The sequence below is a fragment of the Panicum virgatum genome, chromosome 8K (assembly GCF_016808335.1).
Source record: "Panicum virgatum strain AP13 chromosome 8K, P.virgatum_v5, whole genome shotgun sequence".
Taxonomy (NCBI): domain Eukaryota; kingdom Viridiplantae; phylum Streptophyta; class Magnoliopsida; order Poales; family Poaceae; genus Panicum; species Panicum virgatum.
Genome location: NC_053143.1, coordinates 32813962 through 32833924, shown reverse-complemented (window position 1 = coordinate 32833924; position 19963 = coordinate 32813962). Strand labels below are relative to the sequence as shown.

Sequence of the window (19963 nt, the reverse complement as noted above, 5' to 3'; positions counted from 1 at the left end):
CCGTGCAATTAGGCAGTAAATGTGAGAAAAAAATAAAGCATCATGCTGGTACTTTGTTTCATGCTAATGGTTATCTTGTTTCCTATCTTATTCAATCTCATGGCTGTTGTTGATCAGGACCAATAACGCTTGAGTGTGCTATTGGTGTCCAGGGGTCACACACCATAAAAGCATGCGTGCCATTTTGTCTGGGGCGTCCTTCCTAGCACTATATAAACCCCTCCAAGGTCTCTTCTACCATCAAGCCTTCAGGCAAGCAACTCGAGTACTTGTCATCTCCTCCTCTCCCTTCCTGCTGTGAAGAGGGATCAAGTGCTCATTAGCAAGCTAGAGATAGGAATCCTTTATTAATCTAGGCTCCTGACCTACAACCTCCGATCCTCATCCCCGTCGTAATCTCTCATATATACCGAAGCTAAGATCACCAATGGCGGGCCTGTCTCTTCAGCATCCCTTGGCTTTCTCCTTTGGCATCCTAGGTATTTATATTGTCTATCCAGCATCAATTATGTTAACATTTTTCCATGTTGTTAAAATTGCATTCGTACTAAATGTGTGCATTCCTTAAAACGGCCGCCTACTAATAAATAGCAAGGCGCATAGGAATGCAATCCTACGTGGTTGCTATGGTGTCCATACCCAAACAAGTACTTGCTGAAACAAGGCTCCTCCTGTCGAATCATACTGATCCTTCCCCTTTTGCAAAGCCATTCCATGTCATTGTTCATGAATTAGTCATTGAGTTAGAGAGGAGTACTACCCGGAATAAAAAAAGAGAGAGGAGATATACATGTATTGATGGCTGTCGCATTTAGGCAGAAAGGGAAAAGGGGAGACAAAAGAATTAATCCTGGGGCTCCATCCAATATCTTTGCCTGCCTGTGGTGTATCGTGACATCACAAAGCGCGGAGAGAGAACCCAATTGTTACCGATATGATCGTCGCAACGTACTTGCATGTGTCACGCGATTAGCTCCTCAGGTATCTGATGATGCTCCTATTTACTCTTTCGCTATGCAATTGCAGGCAACATCATCTCCTTCATGACCTACCTGGCCCCACTGTAAGAGTTTCTCCCTCCCTACCTCTCTCTCTCTCTCTCTGTATGTGTGTGTGTGTTCATTTTCTGTATGCTAACGTGTCATGGCATGACAGGCCGACGTTCTACCGGATCTACAAGAGCAAGTCGACTGAAGGTTTCCAGTCGGTGCCGTACGTGGTGTCGCTGTTCAGCGCGATGCTGTGGATCTACTACGCGCTGCTCAAGTCCGACGAGTGCCTGCTCATCACCATCAACTCCGCCGGCTGCGTCATCGAGACCCTCTACATCGTCATCTACCTCGCCTACGCGCCCAAGAAGGCCAAGGTCCGTCCATGGCCGCCACCTGGCTGGTGGTTACTAATTAATCATTAATTTCCACATTAGCGCCCACTTGCAGTTGCATTAGCTGACGTGTACACGCACCCACACATGCAGCTGTTCACGGCCAAGATCCTGCTGCTCCTGAACGTTGGCGTGTTCGGGCTCATCCTCCTCCTCACGCTGCTCCTCTCCGCCGGCCAGCACCGCGTCATCATCCTCGGCTGGGTCTGCGTCGGCTTCTCCGTCAGCGTCTTCGTTGCGCCGCTCAGCATCATCGTGAGTAGCATCAATCCATACCCAGCCATGTTCATACCATCTATATGTAGGCTGTAGCTGCCGAGTAAAAGAAGATCGTCTCTTACAAGCTACTTCGATCGCTTTTCGTGGCTGCAGCGTCAGGTAGTGCGCACGAGGAGCGTGGAGTTCATGCCCTTCTCGCTCTCCCTCTCCCTCACCGTCAGCGCCGTCGTCTGGTTCCTCTACGGCCTGCTCATCAAGGACAAATACGTCGCCGTAAGCATCATCACCTACCTTTCGTCCGCATCATAATTAAGCTTTTCCAGCTAACCACCGGTTAATGAGTAAACTGATGAACTTTTCCATGGAAACTGACCACTAAAGAGTTACAAACTTTTGCTTTGTTTTCGCTGCAGCTACCGAACGTGCTGGGGTTCATCTTCGGCGTCATCCAGATGGGCCTCTACGCGATCTACCGCAACGCGACGCCGAGGGTGCCAGCCAAGGAGGTGGCCGACGACGACAAGGAGGACATGGTCGTCAAGGTACCCGAGCACGTTGTGACCATTGCCAAGCTGGGCGAGCCGGCCGTGGAGCTCAAGACCCACGAGGTGCGTCCTGCCATGGCCACGCCCACGGCGGATGCCGGGCCGGAGAACGACAAGGCTGTGGCCAACAAGCAGGAGAACGGCACGGTGCCGGGCAAGGGAAGCAACACTGACCAAGTTTAGATTCATCATGAGTATCTCCTGGTCATAAGTAAGGCTGCACGCTGCGCATGTACCACGCGAAGTGGCTGAGCTGTCCGTGAACGCAGACTTGTGCAGATGTATGTGAGCTATGAAAAGGTGCAGTGGGAGAATGAGAGGAGGGGAAGATCTCGGGGTCGTAGTTCGCATCTGCTGCCGCAGTTTGATTTAATTTCATTCTCGTGCATGTATTAATAATATTTAGCATATGTTCTTGTAATAGTCCTCTGGTTGTGGAAGTGAAGCGTTTCTTTTTCTTCTCATGGTCTCATTCTCACGTTAGGTTCATTGCATCCGTACTTAAGAAAACCAAATATTTCTCGGTTCCTTTCCAAATTCCAGATAATATTTCTCATCAATCTTCTTCCACTAGCAAGTATCAGCTGGACATAGAAGCTTTCCATCACCTTTCTTGTGCTTATGTGAATCCCACCATCGCATAAGTTCAGCATCCTTTTGGTTTGAAAAGAAACGCCTCACGTGATAAAAAAATGGAGAGGTACCACATAATCATGGCAGAATTCTGCTCTGCATCTCAAAAATGCCTAAAGTAGTGTCCGCTGCTCAATAGAGGCAACACTATTCCTCTCAGTGCCTTACCTCTTCCTTTTATTTTGTTGACAAGATATTTATTATATTGTTGTCACTACAGTAGCCGGCATTATTTATGTATCGACTCGTAGAATACACAAGGCATCTGCCCAAGTGTTTGAAAGTATATATCCCCATGATACAAAATATAATGATTTGGACATGCATAAATTCTTTCCACAAATATCATGAATGTGTTGGCTGGCACTTTAGTTGGCTTTAGAAGCAACTAAGCCAAGATGCTCAGTAGATCATTGAAGCTATCGTCTGACCAACTGTGATTTGTCTTCAGAGTCAGCAACTCAAGTATGAAATGAAGCACGGTCCTGGGTTTCAGACATCCCATTGATCGCCTGTATGCATTTTCCTGTGCTGATTTTTTCAGCGTCTCAAAGCTTGCTAACCCTTGGCACTACCAACCAATAGCTCCACTTTGGAGCGACAAACTGCTATCACCATTGATGTGCCCCTCATCGACACCATCACCATGGAATCCACCAACACCATCATCATCGCCACCACTACCATCAAAATCATCATAAACACGTCTTGTATGATTTCATCGAGTGGATTATCCGTCGGAGTGCGAGTATTTCTGCCATGATACATTCATATCATGTAGTTCTCAACAAAACCACCCACCAACATATGTGATCTGATTGTAGTTGTGTTATTGAGTACTCTCATATTATTGCAGGTCTTGCATGGGCAAGGTATCATTTGTGTCTTCTCATTTCTTGTGTGGTTCCCCATAGCTTGAATAAATTTATTAGGTTCTCCAAGGAAATAAATCTCTGTCCTTCGTGCTTTGTACATGCATGTCTTATCCATCTCCGAACAGCAATAAATAATTTAAATAGACTAAAACAACCTTTTTAGTAATTTGGTAAATAAATGATAAATAAATATATACTTCTATATAAGAGTAGATACAGAAAAATGACAATTTAACATGTGCTAACTAAAAATCAAAACACAGCCTATTATTGTACCACTAAGGCTTAGCAAAAAAACTATCATACATACATATAAATATAGAAAAATTTAAATCAATATTTTTCTTTCTCCTCCATGGATCTAGAAAATTGTTTACTTAGGAATGAGGCTAAAACATAAAGATTGGTCCCAAATGATTACATAATCTTGTTCTCCTACTAAAATAACATAAGTTCATCCAAAAGTTTGAGGCGAATGGAGCCCCAAATAGCCATAAATATTTACTTCTATATATGCATAGATACCGGAAAAAGTTAATTGAACATGTACTAATTGAAAAAAAAATCAAAGTATCCTATTATTGTACCACTGAATCTTGGGAAAAACTACCATGCATTTGTGTAAATATAGAAAAAAAAATAATTCCTCTGTCTCCTCCATGGATCTAAAAAATGATTTACTTGGGAATAAAGCTAAAACTATAGATTGAGCCCAAATAATTTCGTAATCATGTCCTCCTACTTAAATAGCACAATTTCACCCAAAAGTTTGAGGCAAATGGAACCTTAAATGCTAAATCCACACCATGGAGAGCTCTATTTGAGCCATCAAACTATCCAAAAAGCATAGAAAAGACATGGGATTAGTATCAACTTATTACCTCCTACAACCCCCAACTTGAAGGAAGTCAAGTTTAAAAATCTCACCTCCCCTTTTTTACTTTTTTTTTAGACTTTCAGGCAGCACCTCCCCGAGCAATTAATCAATGGGATGTCGGGAGTAGGAGGAAGGTGGTTTGCTACTTTTGTCGGGCAATTTCAGGGGGCGGGTGAGGGATCGTAGGAGGAGGTTATATCCCAAAAAAATCAGGGTGTTTCTGTAAATCGTTTTTGTGGTAGTGTTAGCAAGCAACATATTCTGATGTTTTCTCTTCTATATTGTAAAATACTGAAAACTCGTTGTCGAGACAACAGTATTCATGCATCACATTACACTAACAAATAAGTTAAGGCAAAGTATCATCTCAGGATAATATGTAATATAATTTTGTGTCACGGAAAGCGCGTGGATGAGAAAAGCGATGAAAGAAAAGAAACCAAAGCCGCCACAGCACAGAAGATAACTGAAAACAGAAACAAAGGTCATAGAGATATCTCCCTGGCACAACGATGGGACCCCAGTGGTTCCTCTCAAGCAGACTCTATTGTTAGTTGCTTTGGCTAATGAGTGCACGCGCTTTTATGCAGGTCTGGACGTCCCGATTATGATCACAAGCCGACAAGGGTAGCTAAATAACTGATTGCAGTGTAGTATTTACTTCTCAAAACAGATAGGAAGATATATGAGAAGCTTAGGAGCTTGGGATTATGAGAGGAACAAATGAATCTTTTTTCAAGAAAAAAATTGACAAGTAGTACAACGGCTAAATGGTGCCATGGCAGCTAAAACTTAAAGTCATGCAAAATTTAGATGAAATATTGAGTTTCGAATCTTAATATGCAGGGAAGCTTTATAGATGCATGATCACTCCATTTTAAATATGTGATGATGTTTAGTAAAAGATAATTAGTTCAAAAACAAACCGATTATATAAATGTCATGAAGAGAGTATGATTTAGTTACAATGGTGAAGATTTGTTAAGCTTGCAGATCTGTAAATTTAAGGCACATTTTTAGAAACTAAAGAAATATATAAATGTTCATATGCAATTGTTGAAATAATCTGTGAAAAGAATATGACTATAAGCTAGCTAGTTAAGAAATGCAAACATGTCCTACACAGTGTCGTGACTGTCTATGCAATTGTGATGATAGTTCTAATAATCTCCGGTCAGGGACACATGGGGCATGTGTGATTTCACCAACATCATTTATTGCTTTTAGAAATGCGATATTTATTCCTATTGTACCTTGTTTGTTAGAACTCTTGATAAGTATTTGGGTGCCTAAAGATTCTGAATGAAATACACTTCAACTACAAAGTTGATTTAGACCATTCTCAATGCAAGGTTTCATTGCATGAATTTCAAGACTGCCATGTCAAGTATTGATCTCTGAGTTGATAAATGAAACTATATCTCTCAATGGAAAGTTTCACTTCACAGTTTCATATCTTAGTATATTATTTAAATGTTTCATCTATGTGATCAATAGGAGTTGATAAATGTGTGTAGATGAAACTCAAATTCGATCCTATCAGTGGAGTTTCATTATAGTTTCAAGGCTTTTGGTAACAATCTACACCAAGTTTCATTCCCACGAAACTCTCTTTCCTTGTAAACTCTCGCACTAGTGTTTTATCCATAATTTAGTATATTTACAACCGTTTAAAGAACAAATCCATCAATTTAGAAAAAAAATTTGACATCTTGCTATTGTTATCTCCATTGTCAACGGTTTATATGTAAAAACTTGTAATCAAGGATATACAATAAGAAGAACACATAAAGTTCTATAATAATATAGGATAGTGTTTATGTTTATGAACTAGAAAGTCTTGCATTTTTTTTTGTCTCCCAGCAATAAAGGGAACACATGATTAGTTAATATTTGTGACTATTGAAAAGTGTTGTGTCCATACGCCGACATCTTCTTGAACAAGAGTAAAATGCACTAGAAGTCAACCAAAAGGTGTGTGATTGAAGTCCACGTATACCAAAAGTGCATTTTTAATTCAATCAACTTGTAATTTTTATCATCCAGGTCCATAAACTTAGAAAAATATTAGTCCATAAACACCAAAAGTGCATTTTTTGTCCACCAACTTGTAATTTTTGTCATATTAAAAAAATTTCACACACAATTTTGAAGTAATAAATTGAGCGATAAATCATTTGTGCGCCAGGATCAGAATTACACACATATGATGACGAAAGTGAATAACAATAGCAATGTCATAAAGTACCATAGCTATTTATTACAAACCCAACCGAATTCATAAATATTATTAAATAAACATTTCAGTCCGCATTTATTTTAGTAGCGGATCAAACAAAACTCTACTAACTGGGCAAGTACTAGTCCTCAAATTAGCCTTGTTCCGTGCAGTGTTGATTTAGCAAGTGTGAGTACACTTATGGTTGGTACTCAGCAAGCATATTAGGAAATAAATGATATGCAAGACTAAAATAAGGATAAAGGTTGACTAAATAAAAACATTTCAAATAAAGAGTTTAACAAACAACCTATTTACTAAGCCATGAATGAATATTTACACATTTATGAAAATAAAGAGATAAATGAGCAACAAATAAAGTTTGCAATATTAAATAACTTAATAAAGTATAGATTTCAATTAAGTTGTGATTTGATGGTCTAAGCTGCTCTTAACTATTAGCACGGCTGAAAAAGTTACTAAACTGTAAACCTATGGAACACTTTCTCATGATCTTTTTCCTATTACTTTTGAATTGGGATTTATTGTTCCATGTATATTTAGTTTATTTATACATTTTTCTATTAGTGCATTTTTTAGATCCATAAACTTAATTAATCGATGAGAAATTGTGTGGTCACAGATGCACCGACAAAAGTCGCCTCGATATCGCTATCCATGAATATCTTTCAACCCCTCACCGAGAACCACTCTGAATTGACCCAAGTCATCACACGATTTTTCACTGAACACCTGGTGCCACCATATCTAGCCACCCACGCCATGGAGGACACATATATTCTCTACCACGGTACACATGTTGTTGAGTCCCTCTACGACCTCCTCTACCTTTCCCAAGCCATCACCTCCTGCTGTCCATCCATATTACGGCATCATATCTATATTTATGCTGTAGAACTCACCAATGACAGTTCGTAAGCCACCCTTTGAATCCTAATACACGTTAGTAACCTTTAAAATAAGTCTTTCATCCCTCCTCTGTCCTCCGCCTATGCTCTTGGTTCGAAATTGGGCTCCACTTTCACCATTTTGGCAGAACACCAGCAATGTATGGGCACCATGTATATTCATGTTTGTGCGATATCAGTGCATGAAGCTAGGTTGAGGGGTATGGACCTAGGTGACACAAATTATAAGTTTATTCACCTAAGAATGGACTTTCAAAGTTTCTAGACCTAAGTGACACAAATTACAAGTTTATGGACCCACAATGCAGTTTCAAAGTTGATGGACCTATGTGACACCATGAGTGGCAAAGCCAGCATGACAAATGACCTAGGGCAGAATAATACCTACCGAACAGTGCACCATGCTAGGGAAGGTGCGCTCTAGGCCTCCAGCCAGTCCGGCTCAGGCTGCCACGGTCCACGGAGCCGCCCTCCGGCTGCCACCTCGTGCCCCCACCGGCTGCCTCCGCCTCCGCCGCTTTGGAGAGTTGGACTCCGCCGCCGAGCCACCTTGGATTGGGATGTTAGATGCCTCCGCCGAGTGAGGAGAGACCACACCAGGTTGTAGTTGCCAGCTGCAGGCAGGGAGCACCTATGCCAGGCGGCTAGCGGGAGCTCCTAGTTGCCGGGGCCAGGGCAGCAGGACTGAGCCACCCGGGAAGGTGAGGAGTCGTGCGAGCCACTGGCGAGTAGCATGGCGGGCGGTGTTGTGGAATGAACGGGTACCGGGATTGCAAGGGTGAGCGCAAACATGGAAGTCGTGATGGCTCGTCGGTCTTCTGGTGAGTCACACATTGTGCAGTAGCTTGAGTGGGTAGGCAAGGATGCTGCCCTAAGGCCGCCTCACATAGGCTAGCAGCCTATTGGGCTGTGACCCAGTCTCAGGTGGCCAACCATGACACTCTCCATCTCCGCCTCGTACGAGAGCAACACTGGCATCTTCTTCAATCTCAGTTTCTCACCTCCTTGGCCTCGCGCCCTCTCCAGCACCAACTCCGCGGGATGGGGAATGAGTGCCTGGCCACAGGGACCTAGGACGGCCGCCCTAGCTTGCCCTAGTGGTGGCTCCGCCCCCTCACCATCTCACAAGTTGATGGACCTCTGGTGAATTTTACTCTTAATCAAACAAAGACATTTTCAGACTTTTTAATGGAACTTTTTATATGCACCAAGGACCAAGCTATGCCAAAGTTCGATGGATACCTCAAAGAACTGTAAGTAAAATTTAGTTCACAGGGAACTACATATATAATACTAAGAATTTTTCAATGATCTTAGTTTTAACCATCATAACAGATGGACGGCAAAACTCACAGTGCTTAGAGCAACTCCAAGAGCCTACCCAAATCTCAACCAAATCTCATCTCCATATTCCCATTTACGCTATCCATTTAGCCAACACCCCATCTCCATATTTTGGTATGCTCCAACAGACTCTCCAAATCTTCTCTCTATACTCAACTACTCCTCTACACCATCCCCTTCCCCCTCTGCAAATCCCCTACCGCCGACGTCGTGCATCGTCAGCATGGCCTCCTCCCACCTCTTCTACACCAACGCCAACCATACGAAGCCGCGGCTGCACTCCACCTCCCCACCTTCCTCTCCAACCTCCACCACCGTCTCGCACAACCAGAGGTGAGGGAGCTTGTGCTCGGGAGCCATGGATGCCGCCGAGGCGAGGAGGAGCAGCGCATCCTCTTCCCCAGAGTTTGAGTTTTGGCCGCTCCACCCCAATCCCACCACCTTGCTGTCTTGCGCCGATGAGCTCTTCGCCGCCGACATCCTCCTCCCACTCCCCGTACTGCCCCGAAGTCGGCGCCGTCCCACACGAGGATTAGCAACCATCAGGGGCGGAGCCAGTTTAAAATTTCACCCGGGCATATTTATCAAATGATGGGGTCATGAAAGCATTATTAGCAATCATGAACAGTGATTTCCATTGCTTTTCTCAAAATTCGTTGGGGTCGGCTGACCCCGGTGGGAAGCTGTAGCTCCGCCACTAGCAACCATTGCGTGCCAGCTCCGAGGCTGGAGCCGGAGACCGAGCTAGTAGAGATGTCCATTCTCGCAACCGTCGCCCCACCTACGGCCTCCATTAATTCACTAGTGCTGCCTGCCACCGGAAGGAGAAACACAAGGACGGCTCCAGCAGCCGGAAGCAGGCGGCGGGGGAGGCGAGGGTGGAAGAGCCCATCGGCAGATCTGGTCCCGCGTGGGGCTAGACGACGCGAGATGAAGAGCGTGGAGCAGGCGCTGTCGTAGCCCATGGCGATGGATTCGTCGGCGGCGGAGGCTACGGAGGGATGGCAGCTGCTGGAGGGTGGAATGAATATGCGGCGCGGGAAGGAGGCGCACGCATGGGAGGAGCAGGATTGAGAGTTAATTCCCTCGGTTAAGATGCCGAGCAAAGGGGCTGGTTTACCAAGCTGAAAAGAGAGTCCGCTGGATCCCGTTTTCACATAGAATTTTTTATTTTTACCGAACCCAAGGGATATACAGAGACTGTTGGGGTTGCTCTTAACTCTAAGTTAGTGAAAAGTAAAAATAATTATGTTCTCTGTTTTGGTAAGAATTTCACAGGAAGTCTGTGTGTGCATGAGATTTTTCGAGACAGAAAATTAAGGAGAGACAAAGAAGTCAATCATGCTGCACTCTGCTTTGTTTGTACTCCATAGAACAACAAGATATTAAAATTTTTGGAAACATTATTATAATCTGATCACAGGCTTCTTCGTATTCTGGGTCTTTCAAGAACAAGAATTAATACAATGTTGTTGGTATCGCACCCACGTAACCTCTATTCCTTACCTCGAATATGGATGAAAACTCATACGTTGTCACTATTTTCTGGAGAAATCGTCCATTTTTTTCCTAGTGAAAGCTACATGACTAAGGATGGATCTAGACATCCGAATTCTTAGAACAAATTTAATATTTTAAAATAGATATGCTTAAAATTTTATGCTAATCTTTTTTATATTATCAAGCATATTATTACACATAAGAATAAAATTTTGTATAGATTTTTTTATGTATTATTTGCTCCCTACAATTAAAAAGGTGAGAAAAGATCCGAATCCATCCTTATGTAACATGACCTTTAACCGTGAAAGCATGGCCACTAATCTTTGTTGCCTTATTTGTTATATGTTTACAACATGGATAGTGACTTCTGGTTCGTTGGGGATCAGATTGATGCAACAAAAGGAAAAACAACAAAGGAAAGATACACATATGAGATATGACGTCATATGTTACAGTAGGCAACCACTTTCGCTGAAGTGTCCAGATATCATCCGAAAATAATGTTAGTTACCACCCCCCCCCCCCCCCCAAAAAAGAAAAAGAAAATAATGTTGGTTAAAATGGCTGTCCGGCATGATGTAAGATGGATTGAAAACATTAATAATTATTAATAGCAGGGAAAAGTATGATTTACACCCTTAAACTATTACAAAAGTCTGATTTTCACTATTCAACTACAAAACCGGGCCATCCAACTGCTGAACAGGGCAAATTTAGCCCCTTGGTCTTGGAAGTGGTTTTCCATTTTGTGAGAATTAAAACTATTCCATTTGAAACTAAAAAAATTCATAAGTCATTCATTTTAAGTCAAAATATTACGATATGAGTATCAAAAGTTTTCTCAAAACATAACCTATCGATTGGCACAATAATTGTTAGTTATTTAGATCCAATTTTCTTATATTCATCATATTTGTTTGCTTGAAGTTATGTCTATTATTTCTGAATAACTAAGATTCAAATGGAGCAATAATAGTAGGTTGCATTTTTTAAAAAAATGTACTATTTTTATACTTTTCTGATTTAAAATTAATTAGTTCTGATCTTTTAGGTCTAATTAGATTTTTCATTTTTTTAAATAAATACAAACCACCTTCAAAACCACTCCAAAGGCCTAATTTGCCAGGTTTCGATAGTTGGATGACCTATATTGTCCGATTTTGTAGTTGAAGGATGAAAATCGAACTTTTACGATAGTTCTAGGATTCTAGGATGTTTGTCGGATTTTCCCTTATTAATACTACTCAGTAAGTCATGGCATGTTTCACATTCACTATGTTATTCATAGTATAGTTACACGTTCGTTCACATCACATGATGCAGATATCATACTGCATCTTGTAAGAAATATTCACACCAAGCGCTGAAAAAACAGGTAGTAGATATTCCTAAAATGAGAAATATATTAATTCCTAAAAAGAGAAATTGATGATAGGTAACATATTCCTTTACTATTCGTACCCTGAGGGCTTTGATTCGTGAATAAACACTCAACAGCTGAGATCTCTGTACCACTTTGAAATTTTCGCCAAGATTTTTGGTTTCTGAAATATTCTCAGAACTATTTTCAGTCGTCAATATGAAATTTCATAAGACTCATAAATCCTAGAAAGAATTACCATGACCGTTTTACAGGGCACAAAATGTTAACCCTGAGGTGTGCTGCCAGTGCAGCCAATGAAACAGATCAGAAGTGCTCCTAGCCATTGTTATAAGCATGTATACATTTCTGCCACACAGTGACACAGAGGCAGGCCATTAAAAGGGAACAAGCTCAAAGAAAGGGACGGTGATCAGGTGATCTATCGGAAGGAGGTGGGAAAGCTCAAAGGTTGTGCCTTTCTCACTCCCTCCCTCACATGACCCCATGTGAGTGCTTCGAGCGCTTTCAGCCGACCGCTGCTGGAGAGCTACCCTTATACTATTGCGAATATCTATCTCATCACATGCATATTCGCTTGGCCATGCCATTATCTCTAGGTTGGTCGTCATTCTGTGCATGGTGGTACGAATTACTTCAGACAACTAAAGGGGCGGTCGTAGGGGTACTCAAGGATGTTCATTGAATACCCATTATTCTTAATGATCAATAGTATTCAAGAGTATACATCCCAAAATTTAGGGATCATCTTATCACCAACGGTTTGCTGATGCCTTCACCATCTATTTTTCCTTCTCACTTTCTCTGTCTCACTGCTGTCCTTAGATTCTTTCCCTCCTAACTCTGTCCGTATCCTCTCCCCACCGCTCTTCCCCTCTCCCCCTCGCATCCCCATCTCCACTCCCCTAACGTCCCCTCCCCAGCCTTCTTCCCCTCTCCTCCCTCCCATCCCCATCTCCAGCATCCCTCCCCTCCTCCTCAGTGCCGGCGCGGGCAGCACCGCGTCACAGGGTGTGGCCGTGCAGCAGCGGGGCTCGGGCTATGGCGCTGCCCGGCTTGTGGATACGACGGCATGTGGCATGCGGCAGCTGCGCAGCAGTAGTGGTGGCGCGCCGCTCCTCCATGCCTAGTCGGGGATGCTCCACTGTCGGCCGTCGGGGCCGGATCCGACCTCCTCCTCGCCAGATCCGGGGTCTGCTTGACTGGATCTGGCCATCCCCGGCCTGTGTCGCCGCCCTCCACCCCCCCTCTCCGGCCTCACTACTTTTGACTGCGGCGGGCACGGCTAGGCCACGGTGTGTGGAGCGAGGTGCGACGTAGGCGCACGGTGCCGACGTGGGTGAGAGCAGCGCGGGAAGCATGGTGCGGGTGGCACAGCAAGTGCGAGCGCTCCCTCTATTTTTTTTTTTGTTGCAGGGCTAACACCACTGGTTCTAGAACCGGTTGCGATGGATCCTCCCATCACCATCAACATAAATCCAACCCCAAAACCGGTGGCCATGGAGGGTGCTGGAGTAGTGGGTGAAACAGCTAATTTTTTGTAGCTTATTAAAAGTTGTTGCATGTATATACCCGTTATTCCAATGCTAGGCTGCCCAGTTTTTTTTCCTGCATTGCATTGAGGTAGGTGTAATGTATTCTCTAGTCATACTTTACCTTTTGGAAATATGGAATAATGTATGCTGAGAACATGGATACTAGTTGAAGTGATACGAAGGCCTTATTACAAAATGAGTATACCGCGGAATGTTTGATCGACCTTCTCATGTTCCAACCTGTACCAGATTTTAAGGTGCATGCATGCTGCTTTTGTGACTGTCTGTTTAAAATTGTTGGAAATATATGCGTTTGAAAGGACCAGATTTCAATTTGAGGCAAAATACAAACAAAATGCTCCTGCTATCTCAAACAGATTGAATAAAAGTCAGAGCAAAACGAGTTGAGACAAGCTCATGTAAATTTCCATTGCACTTATTGATCAGTGTTGCGTCCTCATGAAGAAGCGACGCAATGCAGATCGTAGTTTAGGTAGCGTAGAGCTAGAACATAGTTGATCGAAGTCGAGCGGTCGCGCAGTTGTGCTGCCCAGAAACCTTATTGTCGCCTCTTGTGCAGGCTTCACACGGCAGCAGCTCAGAGATACCACTCACCCTTCTCAGCAGCTCAGAGATACCACTCACCCTTCTCCTCGGTGCACGCCAAGGATAAGAGCCGGCTTGCACCAAGGATAAGAGCCGGCAAGAACTAGCAGCTCGGTATCACAGCACAGTTCACTAGATGGAAAAAGAGAGAGGAGGATGTGGGTGTTTTTTGTTTGTTTCCTGGACGTCTCCAGGACTTCTTATAGACGAGAAGACAGCTCATTGCTGACCATTTTTGCTATAAAATCACTACTTATTAGCAGTAATAATCCCCCAAATAATTCAGATTAAAACTGCCCATTTAACTCAGGATTATAGCATTAACTGCATACTTATCACGTTTTATGACTGTTGTGTAAACCAGCCCAACCAGCCCCATACTTCTCTTTGTTGTCTGTATAACCATGTGGGAGTGCTCTACTATTTAAGTTGGCTTGCACCAACTCAAACTAGCAGTATGAGACTACTAGATGTCATGCACTCTTGGCTTTGGAATTTCCGAAATGGGCCTCTTTATCATGGGCCTATTTTCCAGCAAGAATTAGTATAGTCCCTTATTAGGAATCTTTAGTGTCAAGATACTTATTTTTCCACATGCATGACTGCCACAGAGATTCTGCTAAATGTTTTAGTTGTATTCATACTGTTCAACATTTTAAACTCAGTACCTGTAGTAAGTTACTCCAAGTATGGTGGTCACGCAAAAAAAATATCCTGTTGATGTAATTGTCAATGTCATTACGCACTCGCCGCCATGGTGTCAAATAACAACAAGAAATATCAAGCAGCTACGCAAATCTACACATGTTAAATGCCAATCAAGATTATTAATTAGTATTTCCTTGGCTTAATTACCAAATGGTTTTGAAAGGCTAGTGGGGTCAACATATTTTCCACTACTGCTCGTCGAAAAAAAGATTTATGTCTGGTTCAGAGACAAATCTGGAGTCGCTTCACGATGCAGCCTTTTGGGCGCAGAAGCAGCGGAGAAGTTGCTTGAGACGGACGACGCTCGGCCTTTAGAGCGCACTTTGTACTCATCAGAACCGTTGAGAGCTCATCAGCCATTTGGAGGGCTCGAGGCGATTACCACGAGTCCACGACCTGTGGTCGAGAGGCCAGCTGTCTCCGGCAAATCTGCAAAAGAAAATCTCAGCTTTTTATATGTGCAATGTGCTTTGCTTTAGCCTCTTCTTAAATCAGTGTCCTTTATGGAAATGTCACAATTACCTCGTAAATTGTGCGATCCCAAACGGCAGCATGTTAAACGTGTAGGACATCATATCACACAAAACATGGCAAAATTAGGACATCATATCAACAGGCAAAAGCTGAACTCGATCGAGAGATGTGCTCTACTAAAACATGGGTTAGGCGCTATGTGTTTGGCATGATACAATTACGCAACAGCTGAAATAGAAACACTCAACGTCTTTGCATATATATGCCCAATTAGTAGCGATGCTATTTTTGAATTTTTTATTTTGGTATGGCTGGTGTGTAGTCATGAGAGCCACACAAGAAAATAAGAGTAGCATACAGCTCTTAAGAACATGCGGTTTCTCTGAATCTCAGCCTGATCTTCTGCTGGATAGCCGATCAAAGTGCCATGATGTGTTGGCCTATTTATTAGCAATCAAACTAGAAACATGCATTTGGCCTAAATAGCTAGGATAGTAAGTTTTTATGTACATCTGCTTGTGTAGTGAAATGGAGTTATAAGTATAATTGTAGTATGGTTTGATTTGTCAGGCATAGATTGAGGAGTCGAGTCAAGATATGGTATCTCTGTGGCAAACATGTATATGAAAGCGTGATCATAGCCTCCAACAGTCATAGTAAGAATCAATACTATTTCCTCTATAAAAGTTGATCCAAAACTGCTGTAACTTTGTCCTCTCATCAAATTCTATAATTATTTAATGTAAAATTTCACTTTAGAATAAAATCAGAGTTTTCATGGCTAATAAATTCGCATCCGGTTGCTGGCGGCCGACTGCGCCAGTCCAAATTGGGCATCATTTCTTGCTAAGTGCAACAAGTAGAATTTCCGGGGAGACGCATCCATAGAGATCCAAGATGAACACGGTTACAAAAGAGAGGTCAAGTGAAAGTGGAGTGCGCCAGGTGCAACGCAACATAGCGCCGGCGATCTTTTCGTGAAAGGCAAACTAAATTATGCTGGTGAGCTGGGCAGCTCCAGCCGTTCTTTGTCCACCCCTAAAAGCCTATGCCTTTAATTTAGTCAAACTCGCATGACCCTTTAGGTCGCATGCATGGAGCAACTTTAGGAACAAGTGACACAACCGGGAAAAAATACAGAAAATGAGGGCATCAATTTTCGTCCCTAAATGCCGGAGGAAGGCCAGCAACACAGTGCTAGCTAGCTCTTCAAGACCTCCAACATTTAGGAACAAATAATGTCAGTGACGTGTCTTGGTGATGCATACACACAATCAGTCATCACTCTTGTGGCTGGCATACTATTGGAGTTTTCTTACGAAGTTACGCGCGATATGCACAGAAAATTTTTTACCACTATGTTATTCAAATATACAACAAATAGGTCGTAGATAAAGGAGTTATTACCATTGATCTCTATGACCATTCATTCCATGTAGAACTAAGGATCCTAGCTAGTTTACATATCGCCGTCCTGTCTAGGTCAGCAAATTGGAGTTCGCAAAGTGTCACGAAGCCCTGCAATGAGGATGTGTGTCGGCACATTCTGTCATGCTGATGCTTTCTTCTTTCCTGTCTTTTTCAGTCTCATGGCGGTTATTCATCAGAAGAAATGGCCGAGCGTTCTATTGGCGTCCAGGGTGATACAGCAAGAGGCGGCGTCAGTGCCTTTTTAGCTGGTGCTTCCTTCCTAGCACTATATAAACCCCCTCCAAGGTCTCTGCTACGACCATTCTTTCAGGCAAGCAACTGAAGTAGTTTTGGTTTCCTCTCTGCATTGTGAAGAGGGGACAAGTAGTGTATTGTCAATCTGCAATCTTGGTGCATAAATCTCTGATCAAGCAAGCTAAGGCTCCTAAAACACACGAACAAGCCAGCCTGCACGTTAAAGTTCCATATCAAAGCAGAAGTTTTCAATGGCTGGCCTATCTCTTCACCATCCATTGGCCTTTGCCTTTGGTCTCCTTGGTATGTTGTCTCTCAATAGACTCCGGTAGACATTGTTAATTTCGCAAATTTTTCCAGTTTCTCTTACTCTCATCTTAAATCTGCTTCTTCGAGCCGAACATTTACACCTTCGATGTGCATGTCACCCTAATAGTTAGTATCAGTAGTGCAAGTTTATGTGTTTACAATGGGTCATAGCCAAAGTGGTTCTCTTCTAGGATCAATGTCCTTACGAAAACTAATCAAACACCTTCGTATGTCACTGCTATTAAGATTGTGGCCATTTACCAAAAATGAGAAAATAGAAGACCAAACAAAATTGGTCAATAATCGGTGATCTTTGCCTGTAGTGGTGTATCGTGACGTCACAAAGCATGCAAAGATCCCAATCGGTATGATTATAGGATCGTTGCAATGAACCTCCTTAGTATGTCACAACTCACAACTTCTATGCTTCATTTCTAATTATTCCCTTTTTTTCCTTTACGTTGGTTTTTGCAGGCAACATCATCTCCTTCATGACTTACCTGGCCCCACTGTAAGTCTCTCTCTCTCTCTCTTCTCTCTCTCTCTCTCAATTTCCTTGGCTGTGTGCTTACATGCATGGCATGTATGTCATGGCGGCAGGCCGACTTTCTACCGAATCTACAAGAGCAAGTCGACTGAAGGTTTCCAGTCGGTGCCGTACGTGGTGGCGCTGTTCAGCGCGATGCTGTGGATCTACTACGCGCTGCTCAAGTCCGACGAGATCCTGCTCATCACCATCAACACTGCCGGCTGCGTCATCGAGACCCTGTACATCGTCATCTACCTCGCCTACGCGCCCAAGAAGGCCAAGGTTCGTCTATGGCCACCATCTGCTCCTGCTGGTTACTCGACTATTAATACCTTGGATATCCGCATTAGCTGACATGCTCATGCATCCATGGGTTGCCGCGCACAGCTGTTCACGGCCATGATCCTGCTGCTCCTGAACGTCAGCGTGTTCGGGCTCATCCTCCTCCTGACGATGCTGCTCTCCGCCGGCCACAGCCGCGTCGTCCTCGTCGGCTGGGTCTGCGTCGGCTTCGCCGTCAGCGTCTTCGTCGCCCCGCTCAGCATCATCGTGAGTAGACAAAACCCAGACCATCTTTCTTGCGTCTCTGCTTACACTGCTGATGACATTTTTGGGCGACTGATTGCGTGGTTGCAGCGTAAGGTGGTGCGCACGAGGAGCGTGGAGTTCATGCCTTTCTTCCTCTCCCTCTCCCTCACCGTCAGCGCCGTCGTCTGGTTCCTCTACGGCCTATTCATCAAGGACAAATACGTCGCCGTAAGCAACCTTTAATTTCCTTCACAACTTAAGCAGCTTTCAAGCTAACTACTAGTCTACTAGATTGACAAGAGTCAAGAGAGATCACTGACAAATGCTACTTTATTTAATCTGCTGCAGCTCCCTAATGTCATCGGCTTCACCTTCGGTGTCATCCAGATGGGCCTGTACGCTCTCTATTGCAACGCGACGCCCAGGTTACCAGCCAAGGGTGTAGATGCTGACAAGGATAATGAGGCGGTGGACGATACCGTCATGGTGCCCGAGCACGTCGTGACCATCGCTAAGCTTGGAGCGCCGGCCGTGGAGATGAAGACCTGCGAGGTGCACCCCGTGGAGTCGCCGCCGACAGAGGAGGCGGCGAAGCAGGAGGACGACGAGCCGTCGGTGGAGGAGCTGGAGATGGCGGGGAACAAGGGAAGCAACAACACCGAATCAAGTCTAGATGCCACATGCGTAGTCTGAGTCATATAATTGAAGGCTACGCCAACGCCAAGTGGCCAACCCCATGTACGGATGCACACACCTAGACGTCTATGGAAGTGAGCCACCAGACGAGAGGGAAGAAAAGGGGACCAAATCCTGCTGCTTTTGTTATTTTATTATTAGTCCTTATTCTGTTCTTGAAATAGTTCCATTTCTTTCTTATTAGTATATGTCTAACACCTTCTTTGGCATGGCCTTTTATTTGATTATCACTACATTCAATTGTAGTCGTTTTAGCAAATCTAGATACATAGATTTTGCTATGCATCTAGATAAACACTATATCTAGATGCATAGCAAAAATTATGCATCTATATTTGCTAAAACAATCTATAATTTGAAACAGATGGAGTATTATTCATTTTGTGTCAAGCTGTTCTTTTTAGATAAAGGATAGATTGTGTATCCGGCTTCATTCGTCTCAAGAGACGAAATCAGGCCAACTTATTACAAGACTCAACTTCTCGTCATGACACAAGCGCCATAGACTACACGACCACAAGTCATAGCACCAATCAAACAAACAAACACACTAAAATTCAAATTTTTGAGAAAGTCAATCAAGCCGACAAAATTCTAAGAGAGGAAGATCATCCAGACGACGAGAACAATTGAAGACTCAAAATCTCGAGGAGACGACAAGCGTTCTCTAACTCTTGTCTTCGCTCTTCAAGCCGCTGTAGCTGCCCCCACTGGCAGAGGTTAGGCTGACATTTATCAAATACTATTTCATTCCTTATTATCCACAGAGACCAACGTAATGCTGATGCCGCAATCAATAAGCTTGAATTGTATTCAGTACTCCCCCTTTTAGACCAACGATCAAACAGAACGTTGATATCTGTCGACCTAGGGATTCCAAATAGCAAATGTACCGCAGTCCACGAAAATCTAGCATTGGCGCACTTAAAAAATAAATGATGGATTGTTTCATGTAAGCTGCAGAATGAGCAATTCTTACTACTTCTCCAATTTCATTTGGCTAGA

General features: G+C 43.4%; 2 protein-coding genes across 2 annotated transcripts; both read left to right on the top strand.

The window, feature by feature from the left end:
* The first annotated feature begins 249 nt into the window (after positions 1-249).
* Positions 250-2612, top strand: LOC120644427 (bidirectional sugar transporter SWEET14-like). The gene is made up of 6 exons (XM_039921055.1): positions 250-479; positions 1027-1063; positions 1156-1366; positions 1478-1639; positions 1757-1876; positions 2017-2612. Exons 1-6 carry the CDS (start codon positions 428-430, stop codon positions 2329-2331), a joined length of 897 nt encoding a protein of 298 aa, XP_039776989.1. The 5' UTR covers positions 250-427; the 3' UTR covers positions 2332-2612.
* Positions 2613-16981: 14369 nt separating this feature from the next.
* LOC120646263 (bidirectional sugar transporter SWEET14-like) lies at positions 16982-19200 on the top strand. Its single transcript, XM_039922916.1, has 6 exons — positions 16982-17199; positions 17680-17716; positions 17806-18016; positions 18122-18283; positions 18371-18490; positions 18611-19200. Exons 1-6 carry the CDS (start codon positions 17148-17150, stop codon positions 18953-18955), a joined length of 927 nt encoding a protein of 308 aa, XP_039778850.1. The 5' UTR covers positions 16982-17147; the 3' UTR covers positions 18956-19200.
* Positions 19201-19963: the final 763 nt, after the last annotated feature.

What these genes read in the sequence shown, in the direction of transcription:
- LOC120644427 (XM_039921055.1), top strand. Translation starts at nt 428, where the DNA reads ATGGCGGGCCTGTCTCTTCAGCATCCCTTGGCTTTCTCCTTTGGCATC. An exon ending in TTTCTCCTTTGGCATCCTAG is followed by an intron (nt 480 to 1,026) that starts GTATTTATATTG and finishes ATGCAATTGCAG; the next exon opens with GCAACATCATCTCCTTCATG. An exon ending in ATGACCTACCTGGCCCCACT is followed by an intron (nt 1,064 to 1,155) that starts GTAAGAGTTTCT and finishes ATGGCATGACAG; the next exon opens with GCCGACGTTCTACCGGATCT.
- LOC120646263 (XM_039922916.1), top strand. Translation starts at nt 17,148, where the DNA reads ATGGCTGGCCTATCTCTTCACCATCCATTGGCCTTTGCCTTTGGTCTC. An exon ending in CTTTGCCTTTGGTCTCCTTG is followed by an intron (nt 17,200 to 17,679) that starts GTATGTTGTCTC and finishes TGGTTTTTGCAG; the next exon opens with GCAACATCATCTCCTTCATG. An exon ending in ATGACTTACCTGGCCCCACT is followed by an intron (nt 17,717 to 17,805) that starts GTAAGTCTCTCT and finishes TCATGGCGGCAG; the next exon opens with GCCGACTTTCTACCGAATCT.